General features: G+C 41.2%; 1 protein-coding gene across 2 annotated transcripts in view; it reads right to left on the minus strand.

The window, feature by feature from the left end:
* Positions 1-13,022, minus strand: part of INTS4 (integrator complex subunit 4) — a 110,824-nt gene extending 97,802 nt beyond the window's left edge. The window contains exons 1-2 of one of the 2 annotated variants that reach the window (XM_031034733.2): positions 12,804-13,022; positions 7,575-7,769 (exon numbers count right to left, since the gene is read on the minus strand). In XM_031034733.2, coding sequence (XP_030890593.1) covers positions 7,575-7,769; positions 12,804-12,857 — 249 coding nt within the window. In that variant the 5' untranslated portion in view covers positions 12,858-13,022. The remainder of the gene's footprint in view (positions 1-7,574; positions 7,770-12,803) is intronic. The other variant, XM_006739512.3, reaches the window with a different exon arrangement.
* Between the last annotated feature and the right edge of the window lie 1,723 nt (positions 13,023-14,745).

Consider the following 14,745-nt stretch of genomic DNA (forward strand, 5'->3'; position numbering starts at 1 on the left):
TGAAATTTTGTTTTGGGGCAGAATTTCACAAGCTGGTATCAAAATTCATTAAAAAAATGAAAAGATCAAGAATAATTAAGACATTCTTAAAGAAGAGCAAGGTGAGTGAACTCGTCCTACCAGATGTCAAGATTTAATATAATGCTAGGCTAACACAGCATGGTACTGGCATGAGAATAGACAAACTACTGGAATAGAATAGAAAGCCCTGAAATACCCATATGTAGACACTTCATTTACCACAAAGGTGGTACTGCAGGACAATGGAGAAAGGATATTCTTTTCAATAAATGGCGCTGGACATTTGGATTTCCATATACCCAAGCAACATACACATTATCAATCCCACGTGTGAAAAGCAAATGATAAAGCTTCTAGTAATAATGCAGCAAAATGTCTTAATGAGCTCAGGGTAGCAAACCCTTCTTACATCAGGTAAGAAAAGCCCAAAAATAAATGAAAAGATTGTCAAACTGGACTACATTAAGAACTTCTTTTCATCAAAATACAATACTATGGGACTAAAAGATGGGGGGCGGGGGGAAGGTGGGAGGGACTAAAAAGGAAGAAGATATTTGAAAACACATACAACCATTAAAGCCATTAAAGAACTTGTACTGGAATATAAAGAATTCACATAAAACAATAAGGAAAAAGAAAAATATGCAAAAAACATCAATAGGCATTACCTAAAAAGATATCCAAATGGCCAATTAAACATATTAAAGTTGTTCCACTTCATCAGAAATCCAACGAATGCAAATTAAGGCCACAATGATATACCACACACATCCACTGGAACTATCAAATGATAAACATCAGCAATTCCAACTGTTGGGAAATATGTGGAATTGGAATTCTCATAGTGCTAACAGCGGGTCTAAATTGGTACTATCACTCTGAAAAAGTTGGCTTAGAGGGCACCTGGGTGGCTCAGGTTAAGCAGCTGCCTTCGGCTCAGGTCATGATCCCAGGGTCCTGGGATTGAGCCCTGCATCGAGCTCTCTGCTCAGCAGGGAGCCTGCTTCTTCCTCTCCCTCTGCCCCTCCTCCAGCTTGTACTCTCTCTCTCTTGCTCGCTCGCTCACTCTGTCTCTCAAATAAATAAATAAAATCTTTTTTTAAAAAATGCCTATGGGGCACCTGGGTGGCTCAGCCGGTCAAGCGTCTGCCTTCAGCTCAGGTCATGATCCCAGCCCCACATCAGGCTCCCTGCTCAATGGGGAGCCTGCTTCTCCCTCTCCCTCTGTCTGCTGCTTCTCCTGCTTGTGCTCTCTCTGTCAAACAAATAAATAAAATCTAAAAAAAAAAAAAAAAAGCCTATGAAAAAGTTGGCTCAGTAATTTCACTCCGGGGTATACAAAATATAGAAATGTTAAGACATGCATACCAAGAGACCTGTCCAAAATGTTCATGGCACTATTTCCTATAATAGCTAAAAAGTGGAAGAAGCCTAAATGTCCAACAATAATGGAATGGATAAATAAATTAGAGTATATTCATATAAGAAATCTTATGCTATGGTAAAAATGAATGAACCACAGCTACCGTCAACAATATGAATGAATATTGATATAGGTAGAATTTTGAGCAAAAGCCACACATAAAAGATACACACTGTATTCTCTACATGATGTTTAAAAAAAAAAAAAAGACAAAAATAAATTGTATTTAGGAGTGCAGGCTTAATGGTAAAAAATAAAAGAAAGGTAGTTATTACCCTGAAAGTCAGGACAGTGGTGGTTATCTTTTGGGAAAGATCTAAATCATTAGAGGGGAGTTTGAAGAGGTTTACGGGAGGCTGATAATATTCCATTTCTTGACTGGGATGGTGGTTACACACTGTGTTCACAGTGTGATAGAGCAATAGGCTGTATGACAGTTTTCTACCTATTCTTCTTTATGTGTTATATTTCACGATAAAATTTTAAAAATGTGGGAAGCCTTGGTAGCTCAGTTGGTTAAGCGTCCAACTCTTGATTTCAGCTCAGGTCATGATCTCAAGGTCCTGAGATTGAGCCCTGCTTTGGGCTCTGCACTGTGCATGGAGCCTGCTTAAGATTCTCTCTCTCCCTCTCTTTTTGCTGCACCACCCCCACCCCCGCTCACACGCTCTTGCTCTCTAAATAAGTAAAATGAAATAAAACAAAATATGTTACTTGGACTACTGAAGTAACAGTGGAACAAGAGAGATTTTGAACGTAAAATCAATAAGACTTAGTGAAGAAGGGAATAGGAGGAGAGGAAAAGGTAAAGGATCTTTCTCAGGTTTCTGATTTAAGGGTCTGTATAGATAATGGGACCATTTCCCAGATAAGGTAGACTGGAGAATGAAGGGAGATCCTGAATTCAGTTTTGAATATAAAGAAAAACCAATTATTTTATGGACTTCAAATTATTGAAATACCAAAGAATCAGGTAATTGTCTTTCTGAGACAATGGACTAGTCAAATACTAGTCAAAAATAATCTGCAGTAAGAGAGGACAGGAGAAGAGCTATATAGCCCTTCAATGGTCTGGAATGGAGTCACAGACCTCCAAACACAAGAGAGCTGCAGAGAAAGCAGAAGTACTAGGCCTAGCAGATAAGAGGAGGCAAGAATGGCACAAAAAAAGAATAAGAGAGTATCTGACCTAGTAACATTTCTTACCAATCTGGATACTTTACCCAAGTTCTTCTACTTTCTGAAATTATCCCCTGGTACCCTCAACACCTAAGCTTAAAACAAATTGTCTCCAGAGAAGCCCTCTCTAATCACCATTAAAACTGTCCTGGTTCAGGCTTTCATCACCTTGCTTCAGACTTATCAGTCTCCTAGTTGGTCACCCTAACACCCATCTTCCCCTCGTCCAATTCCTCCATCCTCCATCCTATTTCCAGGGTGACAATTCCTCCATCCTCCATCCTATTTCCAGGTGGCACAAGATAAAATACAGGCCCTCCACGATTTCTAGTCTTATCTCTTAAAGAGCTTTCAAACTAAAATCTATACCACCTGCTTGCATCTCTTCTAATGTGACAGGCTATTTCACATCTCCATGCCTTTGCTCACAACTGCTTTCTTCCTAAAATGCCTTTCTTTCCTCCTGTTTTCCAAATGGCCCCAATCTGTTTTAGAAGACTCATCTCAAGGATCACTACTACTCTATAATGCCGTTCTAGTCCCCTGCTCCCAAGTCAAACTGATTGCCCTCTTCTTTGAGGTCACATCATAACCTGTCCCAGATTTCACAGCACCTATAACACTGTATTGTTATTATCCATTTATTGTATCTATATTTACCCAATTAGATTCAGATCAGGGATCACATAATCATCTCTTATCTCCAAAATTAAGCACAAGGCCTGGAACAGTTAGTATACAGGACGTTTTGAGAAAACAAAAAACAAAAAAAATGAACAAATGAATAACCTTAGCCCTCACTATCTATTTACTACATATATTATTTGGTCTACCAACTATAATGCTAGCCCCAAAAGGACAAGGAACATGTCTCACGGGTCTACATCCTCCCCAGCAACTAGCACAGTAGCATAAGTGAAGAATCCCTCATGTGAAGGAAGTTCAGATACTGCTGCCTGACCACAGAAAAATTTGGAGGAGAGAAGCAGAAGCCCAAGTAGTTTATCTACTAAAATATAAGAGACCACATTTATGGATAACAGACGAAAGGATAAAAAAAGCTATGGTCATCAATCTAGAACTGGACACATTTGGCATCCCTCCTCATTTCCTTTGGGGCTAGAATCTGCTAGACTAATGCAAGCACCATGGCCTGGTTAAAGAGCCTGAGGTATGACATCAGAATACCTGAGTTCAATTTTTCCGCTAGACATGATAATGGTATTGTGATTATATCTTTTAAAAGAGTATTGTTTAGAGATATAAATTGAAATTTATGAACAAAATGATATGATGCCAGGGAGAATCTGGTGGAGAGGGTAAGAGTGGAGGAAGTGGAAGTGGACAGTTGGGTGGGGGGAATGGGAATAAAACAAGTTTGGCCACAAAGTGGTATCTGCTGAAACTGGATAAGGGGTACATGGGAATTAATTAAACCATTCCCTCTACTTGTATATGCATTTGAAATGTTTCATGACAAAAAGTTAAAAAACAACAACAACAACAAACAACCCAGATCAAATCCAGACCCTACATTTACTTAGCTGGGTCACCCTGAAAACTAAACTGCTCCAAGCTTATTCCCTTTTTTTTTTTTAACATTTTATTTATTTATTTATTTGACAGAGAGAGAGAGAGCACGCGCACAAGCAGGGGGAACAGCAGGCAGAGAGAGAAGCAGGCCCCCGGCCAAGGAGAGAGCCCGATATGGGGCTTGATCCCAGGATGTGGGATCATGACCTGAGCCAAAGGCAGACGCTTAACCAACTGAACCACCCAGGCTCCAAGCTTAGATCTTTACCTGGATTACATAAATAACAATGGTGTTATCACCAGGATTAAAAAACATTACATGTGGAAAGAGCTTTATAAACTCCAACAAGCTATATAAATGTTAACTGTTCTTAAAAGTATTATTACAGATGATTATGGGTAATAGAGTTATATTATCATATAATAGGTGGATATTGCTAAGAAAGGAGGTAACTAAAAATAGATCACTAAGTGTCTGAAAACTTGAGAACAGAAACCCTGATTACATTCATGTAAAACATGAGGTAAGCATTTATTAACCCCCTACAATGTTTCAGGGACTTTGCCAGGAACTAGGACAGAGATAAACAGATTTGTAGTCTCTGAATTTAGGGGTCTAAAGTCTAAAGGAAAGAACATACAGCAAACACTGGCTATACTAAGAGCTAATCAATGTGCTAACAGGTCAGTCCAGTGCCCAGAAAAAAAATGCCTGATATGTAATAAGCATTCATTAACTGAGTAAAAAGTCTCACAAAAGCATACGTTCACTCATTCAACAAATATTAATTTTACCACACACTGTTCTTGGTACTGCAGATTCATCAATTTAAAAAAACAAAAATCCCTGTTTAAGAGGAGCTTACATTCTAGCCTGGGGAAATAGATAAGGAACCAAAAGAATGAGAAAATTATATAAAATACGAGAAGAGGGGCGCCTGGGTGGCTCAGTCATTAAGCGCCTGCCTTCAGCTCAGGTCATGATCCCAGGGTCCTGGATCTAGCCCCACATCGGGCTCCCTGCTCTGCGGGGAGCCTGCTTCTCCCTCTCCCACTCCCCCTGCTTGTGTTCCCTCTCTCACTGTGTCTCTCTCTGTCAAATAAATAAAATCTTTTAAAAAATAAAAATAAATAAAATAAAATATCAGAAGATGGGGGGTGCCTGGGTAGCTCAGTCGGATTCTTGACTTTGGCTCAGGTCATGATCTCAGGGTTGTGAGATCAAGCCCCATGTCGTGGTCCACGCTTAGCACAGAGTCTGCTTGAGGATTTTTCACTCTCTCCCTCTTCCCCTCCTCCCACACACACATGCATGTGCACGTTCTCTCTCAAACAAATAAAATCTTAAAAAAAAAAGAAAATGAGAAGATGGTAAGTGCTATGGAGAAAACAAAAGGAAGGAAGCTAGGAGGTTCTGGGTGGAACAGGCAGTTTCAATTTTAAATACAGGGATAAAAAAAGGCTTTAATGAAAAAGTGACATTTGAGCTATGACTTGAACAAAGTGTGGGAAGTAGACATATGAACATCTGAGGGAAGTGTTCTAGGCAGAAGGAAACATAAGTGGAAAGACACTGAGGAAGGAATATGCTTGACAGAGAAAGTGGCAAACCAGATCACAGGGCAGTGGGAGGAAGACAGAGGGGTTCTAGGCTGGGGGAACAGCATGTGAAAAGACATGGATTTCTGAAAATCCACAAGATCTTTGGAAAACTGAAAGCATTTCTGATTAAGCTAGAACATTATATGTGTAAAGGAAAAGACCCTTTATGTCATACATAAAAGATTTAAATAAACATAGTTTATAGAGAGAAAAGAGACTGAAGAGAAAAAGAAGCTTTTGCAAGGGAACACTTGAAGATGCAATATGAAATACAAATTGTCATCTATAACATATTCTTAAAAATTTCAAAAATATGCTTAACCTGAATCTAACAAGGCCTGTACTTTATATCTAACTTTCCGTTTCTAGTAAATAAAAGGGATAGAGGAGCAAATTAACCCCCAAGGAAGTAAACAAATTCCAAAAACAAGATGTTTTATCAACTGACTGAGTCTATCAGGTCAACGTCACCAAAATAATAAAAACTGTTCTAGATTAAAAAAAGACCAGGGACTCCTGCTCAGCTGGGAGCCTGCTTCTCCCTCTCCTTCTGCCTGCCACTCTCTCTCTTTCTCTCTGACAAATAAATAAATAAAATCTTAAAAAAAAAAAAAAATCAGTTAAAAAAAATTTTAAAAGATCAAATGCCATGTGTGAATAGTGTTTGCATTCTGATTTGAACAGATCAACTATAAAAAGATATTTTGGAAATGAAAGAAATTTGAAGACTGACTAGTTGTTAGAGGACATTAAGGAAATTTAGTTTTATCTGATGTGGTTATTTTTTTTTTAAGTCCTTTACTGAACTATTTAGGGAAATATATGATGATACTTTAAAAAAAACTTAAGGAAAGGGCGCCTGGGTGGCTCAGTCGTTAAGCATCTGCCTTCGGCTCAGGTCATGATCCCAGGGTCCTGGGATCGAGTCCCACATCGGGCTCCCTGCTCGGCAGGAAGCCTGCTTCCCCCTCTCCCACTCCCCCTGCTTGTGTTCCTGCTCTAGCTATCTCTCTGTGTCAAATAAATAAATAAAATCTTTTAAAAAAAAACTTAAGGAAAACAAACAGAGAGAGCAAATTTGGCAAGATATTCGTTATGTGTTAAATCCAGAGATGGGTATTTGGCAGATCATTATAGTACTGTCTCAACTTTTCTATAGGCTTAAAAATGTTCATACTTAAGTTTAAAACTTTGATTCATCTGTGATTCAAATATTTGGAAATCACGTCTTCACTTTTACTGCAGATCTTACTTATAAACTGAAAACTAAACACATCTTGTGAATTTCATTTCTGTTTAAACTATTTCCTGTAGTTAATCAATCAAAAATTGATGTTTTTTTCTAGCCCAGTAAAATACATGAAAAAATGAAATGACACTATGCAAAGGAAAAAAAAAGTTAAAACGGGGCTATCGCAATTAGATATGAGGGCCTTGAAATAGGGCAGTAAGAGCAGGATGACAGGACGACATTTCAGAGACAAATCTGGTTACAGAGGGTCATGGCTGAAGTCGTCCTTGTACTCCCACTGCACGCGACGCAACACGGGCAGCATTACCCCCAGCAGTGTGTTCACATCTGTCTCCGTATACACTATATGGATACTCTCTATATCCACACGGAGATGCTGCATATTTCTGAGGACAGGATTTGGATCTTTTTTATCTCTGTATCCATAGTGCCTGGCACATGGAAGGCCCTCAATAAAAGACTGCTGAATGAACACCTTCTTATTTATCTTGCAATACTAACCCATTCTGTAGACATGATACAATTCTTACACACACTCCCATCAGGTCCTCAAGACCTTCTTACCTTGTAATAATGTTCCAAGAGAATCCTGACTACTCCCTCCACACTTTCTGCTTCAACAGGCTTCCTGGCAAACTGGAGGAGGTACTGCAAAGCATCTGCTGGGGAGGTAGCTTTACACAGATCTATGTGGAGTGCTGCAGATTTACTTGGTTTTGTCAATCGGAGTTTCTTGGTTGCAATTTCCTCCTGTTGTTGCTGCAAAGGAGTAGGCAAAGAAAACACATGAAAACACAGGGTCTGCAAATTTCACTTTGCCTCACTCCCTTAAACCAAATAATGTATTTAACTAATAGACCTAACTTTAGGGAAAGCAGTGTTATGAACTGGAAAAAGGACACTGGAGTGGAGACCAAGGAGTCCCCATTTTCCCACTATCTCCTACCACTGTGGGCTAGTCATTTCATTTCTCCAAGTTTCAATTTCTCTGTAAAGTAGAGGTCCACTAACATTTTTTTTTAAGATTTTATTTTTTTTTTTTTTAAGATTTTATTTATTTGAGAGAGAGAATGAGAGAGAGCACATGAGAGGGGGAGGGTCAGAGGGAGAAGCAGACTCCCTGCTGAGCAGGGAGCCCGATGCGGGACTCGATCCCGGGACTCCAGGATCATGACCTGAGCTGAAGGCAGTCGCTTAACCAACTGAGCCACCCAGGCGCCCGGTCCACTAACATTTTGTTCTGCCTATCTCTCAGGACCATTGTAGCTTTAGGGCTAAAAGGACACATAAAGGATCTGCTCCATTCTTTACTTAAAAGAAATCTCAATTATATATATAATGGAACATACGTAAATATGTTCAAACATATATAAATATGTTCAGACTGTGCTGAGGGACCCACCAGGCTCAGCTTCCCTCATGAGAAAACTGGAACTGATGGGAACTATCTGACGCTTACACTGAGTAAAAAGTCTTCTCCTGACTCCAGATGATTACCCAAACCATTCTGCCTTTATGAAAAGGATGGTTAGTGTAAAAAATAAAATAAGACATACAAATACCTCACAAGCTGTAGCCAGTTAACAAATGTTTACTGAATGATTATTCAGCATTAGGACTTGTCTCTGAATTCCAATTCTGCTGTTCTAAGTAAGTCATAATTCTATGTTCATCAGCTGTAAAATGGGAATTATGACACTACTACCAGTCTTTCTCAACTAGCGATCCTCATCTGAACTACAGGACATGCAAAATTATTTGAGTAACTATTTTCTCAATTCTCCCAAGGATGGCGTGTAACTAGAAGCTTTCTAGATGCATTCGTTATGTATAATGGGTGCCAAAAAGTTCATGTAAAAGGGAACCTGTCCCTCCGAGGCTTAAATCAGGCCCTGTGGGTAGGTACAGAGAGCATCATAAATAAGACAAATGTTGTAATCAATAATTTTCCTTAACATTTGCTGCATCATTTTGATATGCTGAGCAATCACCTCTTTACAAATTTACATTTCTACAGAGAAAAGATTAGGATTATTCTAGTCAGGAACAAAGTACGGCATGATATAAAGAGACCAAGGGTTTTGAAGTCAGAGAATTTGGGTTCAGTAACCGCTTACCGGTGAGAGGAGGCCAGTCTCTCTTCTATAAAAGAGAATACAATACCTATATCATATGGATATTTGAGAAGTCTAAAGTATAACATCTTTATGTGTACAAAGACATAATAAGCACTAAATACATACCAGTTCTCTCTCCCTCCTCATCTTCAAAGCAGAGGAAAAGATCAGAAGCACTAAGATCTCATTTCATCACTCTAAGGTAATGATTCATGCAGAATGAAGTGAAGAAATGAGCTCTTTTCCTAAAATCCTTACCCATTCCCATCCTATTCTACACAAATTCAGTCTTCTGTGTTACTTGGGCTCCAATCAGGTCAAAACCTGAGAAAGATTTCTTTCCATACAGAGTATATAAGGGGGAAGACAAACCAATATCTGCTATCAGTCAACCATCAGTAACATTTTAGTGAGCCAGGACCTATGGTCATCCAGGGGTGACAGAGTAAGTAGTGAGGCATGAGCTGGGGGCAAGGGTGGTGATAAATAGGTGACACACTGGAAGCCTGAGGACACAACATCCTGACTTTGTGGCTCTTTTTTTTTTTTTTTTTCCTACTTGTATTATTCTTTATTCTCATCAAATTTTAGACAGCTCTGTATTTTCAATGACTTTGTGGCTCTTAACATATCCTGGCAAGGCTTCCAACACCCTGGAGCTGACAGACCCAGAGCTACTGATGTAGAACATGCCTCTCCTCTTCAACCTCTGCCCGAGGGTAACCTATAGCTTCACTGTAATATACTTACATTGTGGTTTCAATCCCACCCCCACACCCCACCACCCTGCTCCGGTTGGGGAAGATGGCCAGGACAGCTCTGGCAAGAATCTGGTAGGGCCAAAAACTCCCCCTCCCAACTGGTAGGAAGAGTCCCTTAGATGACTGCAAACAACCTCAGTAAGAGACCACCCCAGCTATGACCCATAATCTATGCAAACACAAAAAGACACCCCTAGTTCCAAGGCAGTAGCCACCTCTGGGCCTGCACACTCTCCCTTCTTGAGAGTGTACTATCCTTAATAAACTGCTTTGTGCTTGCTACACTCTTTCTGTCTTTATTTGAGCTTGGATCCTCACATAAATCTTTGTAGGGAATCCAAGAACCGCGACCTCCATACAACTCAGAGTCTCCTACACGTAACAAAGGACATGGAGATGAACCAGGCATTATCTCTGTCCTTAAGGAGTCCAGACTGGTAGGGAGATATGTATACTGTGTGAAATTAATAAAGAGAAAACTCACTAAAATTGAGTAGGGAGGATACAAGGGGAGGCTAGAGGGGGGAACAGTGCCACTCAACAATAGGGAAAAAACTGTGGATTACAGACTCCAACAGAAAAATCAATTAAGAAAGAATCATCAATTACAGGCCCCAGTAGGGAAAGACGTACATTGCATCTCCTACAAGAAATCTACCACCCTTGCAACTCAGCCAATGAGAAACTATCACCCTAGGCTTTCCCTTCAAAACTTCCTCCTTCCTCTCCATAAAATAAGACTTTTGTTTGTTGGACTTGCCTGTGGTTTTGCCATGGCTTGCATGTCCTGAATTGCACATTCTGTTATTCCCAAATAATTACATTTTGGCTGGTAAAATAACTATTTTTAAGATTAACAACTGATAACACTGAGTGGAAAGTACAAATAGACGAGTTCAGAGTACTAGCCATGGAAGCAGGGGAGGAAGAGACGAAACTCTTGCTGAGGTTTTAGACGGGTTTTCAAACAAAAATGTGAGAGCAAAAATAAAGGGGAAAATAACATGCATTCCATGTAAAAGAGAAAACAGGTACAAGAGTTTGGAGAAGTGTAAACATACAGCATGCTGGAGGAAGGGTGAGTACTCCTGGGAAGTGGGAACAAAAGAACTATGGAAAGAAAGGAAATCACACTGCACAACAATGTGAATGTACTGAAAGCCACTGAACTGTACACTTAAAAATGTTTAAAATGGGGGCCCCTGGGTGGCTCAGTCAGTTAAGCATCCGACTTTGATTTCGGCTCATGGTTTCCACTCAGGTCATTTCAGGGTGGTAAGATCAAGCCCTGCATTGGGCTCCATGCAGAGCGTGGAACCTGCTAAAGATTCTCTCTTCCCCTCTCCCTGTGCCTCTCACTCACTCTTGAACCAGAAAAAAAAAAAAAAAAAGTTTAAAATGGTAATATATGTATTTTATCACAATTACAAAGGGGAAAAAAAAAAAAGTGGGCGGGCAGGGAAAACAGACCCAGAAAGCAAATCCAGAAGCAGCAGCTCTGTGAAATTAGAAAATCTTTTGTGAGTGGGCCCTGACTGGTTCAGTCGGTGCAACATGCAACTGTTGATTTCAGGGTTGTGAGCTTGAGCCCCATGTTGGGTGTAGAGATTATTTAAAAATAAAAAAAAATCTTAAAAAGAAAAACCTTCCTAAATCTTGACTCATTCCAAAAGTTCAAGAAAACTAATTTCACATAAAATGGAGCAACAAAAGTGTCAAGTTTAAATCTCAAAGTTATTTTAACAAAACAAAACAAAAGAAGCAGACTAACTTCCCTACAGTCAGTGGGAATATGCTACAAAGATGTGTCCACAAAACAGAAATGATAAGTGAAAAGAGGAAGAAAAACTTGATTTGTCAATACAATCATCTCTCTGTATTATAATCACAGGTATGCTTTTCTGTCTCTCCCACTAGCTTGTGAGCTCCTAAAGGAAAGAGACTCTAATGTGTTGTTGGACTTTGTAGCTCAACACCTTTCACTATACCTGATACACAGTAACCATTCACTTAACAAACTCTTGTTGAAGGAATGAATGAAATGTTTAGGGAGTTCCCTGCTGGATGGTCTAAATCCTGCTACACTAGAAGTCTAAGGATCTAGGGGTACTCTTCGGATCTAAAGATGCTTTTGATCTACTAGCATCAACTGGGGGCTTGTTAGAAATGCAGATTACTGCCTCACCTCCTCCACCCCACAGAGTATAATCTACATTTTAACAAGATCACCAAGTGATTTGCATAAAGAGTCTGAGAAGCAGGACACACGAGATAACTTGGGATCAACTTTAGCAACATCTATGAGGAGACACATGGAGAATCAATCACTGCTCTAACAGGGGTTCGGACCACCTGTCCTTAACTTCAAAGGAGAAAAATACTGCCCTACTTCCTAGGTAAGCTGTTCACCAATGGAAACTTCTGCCCCGCAGCCTGTGACCCTCACCTGCTTTGGCTAGGTATTGAGGATTTCTACAGACTCCTCTTCCAAACCCTCACAGTTTTGCATACAACCAACTTGTCCCTGGGCGCTTTTTTTGTAACGGGAGGTGGGAGGGGCTCTACCAGAAATTGGCTTTGAATCCTCGTATCCCTCCAGAAGCATTCGAGCCACACCTGTAGAACGAAGGTGCTAATGGAACCCGAATAAACTGAGATAACGGATAAAACATCTTCGTAAATTCTAAGGTGCTATCTGTTCTAATAATTTTATTAAGTGTCAGACTGCACATATTAATAATGACGACTACAGCAGCTGCAAACGAACACGCCCACTTATGTGTAGTTTCGGAGAGCCTATCAAAGTAGTCGGCACTCAACCCAGGTTTGCAGCACCTGTTTTGGCAAAGTGTCTGGAGCGTGGATAACCTTCCCCGCCCCGGACTGGCCCAGGGACCTTTCCTTCCGTAAATTACCTGAACCACCTTAGTGAATTCCTCGTAAACCCGCTTCTTTAGGTGCGCCGCCATGACTGCCCGCGGACCCTCTCAGCTTCCGTACTCAACGAGGGAGGCGGGGCGGAGGAATCCGGAAAACTTGTCTAGGCCTGAGGAACTCGCAACAATCCCACAAGGCAGTGGGGTTCCGAGAAAGAGAGGCCTCTTCCTGCTGCTCGACTGCCCTTCCGGGGTGCAGCCGAATTTGTCCGCCTACGCCTCGTGCGCAGGCGGAACGAAAATGAGGGCGCAGAGCGAGGGGGCGGGGCCTCTGGCGGGAGGAGACTGGACTGAAGGGGTAGATGAGCCAATGGGAGCCTTCGGGGGTTCGCTGGTGGTCTCAGAGTGGTCGGGAGCCTGGCCGCGGAGCAGAGCCGAGGAAGGGAGGAAGTACAGGGCAAAGGGTAGAGGCGGGATGATCCAGAGCTAGAGGCAAAACCTGGATCTGCGGGAGGCTTTTCGCTCCGGAGATAGGGAGAGAGGCCCCGCTGGCGTTCCCGTCGTCCTTGGCTGTTCACTTTTGCTGCTTGTAGCTTTTTTCAACTCTCTTTTCGGTTTAGCTGTGTGCCACCCCTCTCCTGGCACGGGGTTCTTTTTCCTCCTCTCTTATGCCAGTTGTTTGAAATCTACCTATCTTAAAGGAATCAATCCTTCCACTGATAGCTACGGAGAGGGGAAAGAATCCTGAGGTCAAGAGTCAAGCACCAAAGTTTCAGACTGCTACTGGCACTTAATGAACAAAGAGCCTCAACTGCAAATGTGCTCACACCTAACCTGACCAAGATGTAGTGACAATGGAATGAAATAATGCAGAAACATTGGGCAGACTAAAGTGTATTAGTCGTGTTAGTGAAACCCGAGGCCGAGTTTTACCTCCTTCATTAAACTTCAGCTGTTCGTTGTTAACTTACTTCAAAAGCGTTAATGCGGGATGTCGTGGTACGTACAGAAGACCCCAAAACACATAAAAATGGTCTTTACCTTAAGTCCTACCGTGTAACTGGGAAGAGACACCCAAACGTAATCAAGGTCAAGTATCCTTGGATAACAGGAATGTGATTCAAACCTACTAACTTCTTCAGGATGGGGGGAGTGCAGAATAATGACCACAAAATATGCCATTTGGTATGTGGATTATTTCTAGCTGAAGACAAGGCGCAATAGACTAAGGAAGAGCTGTTTACCTTCCCCTTAACTTCCTAAAAGAACACTAATACCACAGGTAATGTTTTATCAGAAAGACTTAATCTGCATAGTACGGCAAACATTTGTTCACCAAACATTTGTTGTTATCTTTCTGTGAATTGTCTTTCTCTGCTTTGGGAAGCATTAGACCTCTTCCTCTTTTCCCGAGCTCAGGATGGCATATAAGCCTCAATTGCCTGTCTTTGGGCCTCTCATGTCTTTGGAGCTCCTATACATATGAAATTTGTGTTTTTTCCTGTTGTCCTGTCTTCTATCAATTTAATTATTAGACCAGCCAAAGAAACTAGAAGGGAAGAAAAGTTTTCCATTCCTGCAATGCCTCATGGAAGTGCAGAGGAAATGATTTTTGCTCTGGCTTTAAAAATAGTGATGATGGGTGCCTGGGTGGCTCAGTTGGTTAAGCGACTGCCTTCGGCTCAGGTCATGATCCTGGAGTCGCAGCATCGAGTCCCGCATCAGGCTCCCTGCTCAGCAGGGAGTCTGCTTCTCCCTCTGACCCTCCCCCCTCTCGTGCTCGCTCGCTCTCTCTCTCATTCTCTCTCTCAAATAAATAAATAAAATCTTAAAAAAAAATAGTGATGATGATGATTTTTTTGAGAGAGAGAGCGAGCTAGAGTGTGAGCGAGGGAGGACGGGGGGAGGGGCAGAGGGAGAGAATCCCAAGCAGTCTCCATGCCCAGTGCAGAGGCAGACACATGGCTTGATCTCAAGACCC

This window comes from Leptonychotes weddellii, chromosome 11 (genome assembly GCF_054177405.1).
Source record: "Leptonychotes weddellii isolate Sample4059 chromosome 11, ASM5417740v2, whole genome shotgun sequence".
Classification (NCBI taxonomy): domain Eukaryota; kingdom Metazoa; phylum Chordata; class Mammalia; order Carnivora; family Phocidae; genus Leptonychotes; species Leptonychotes weddellii.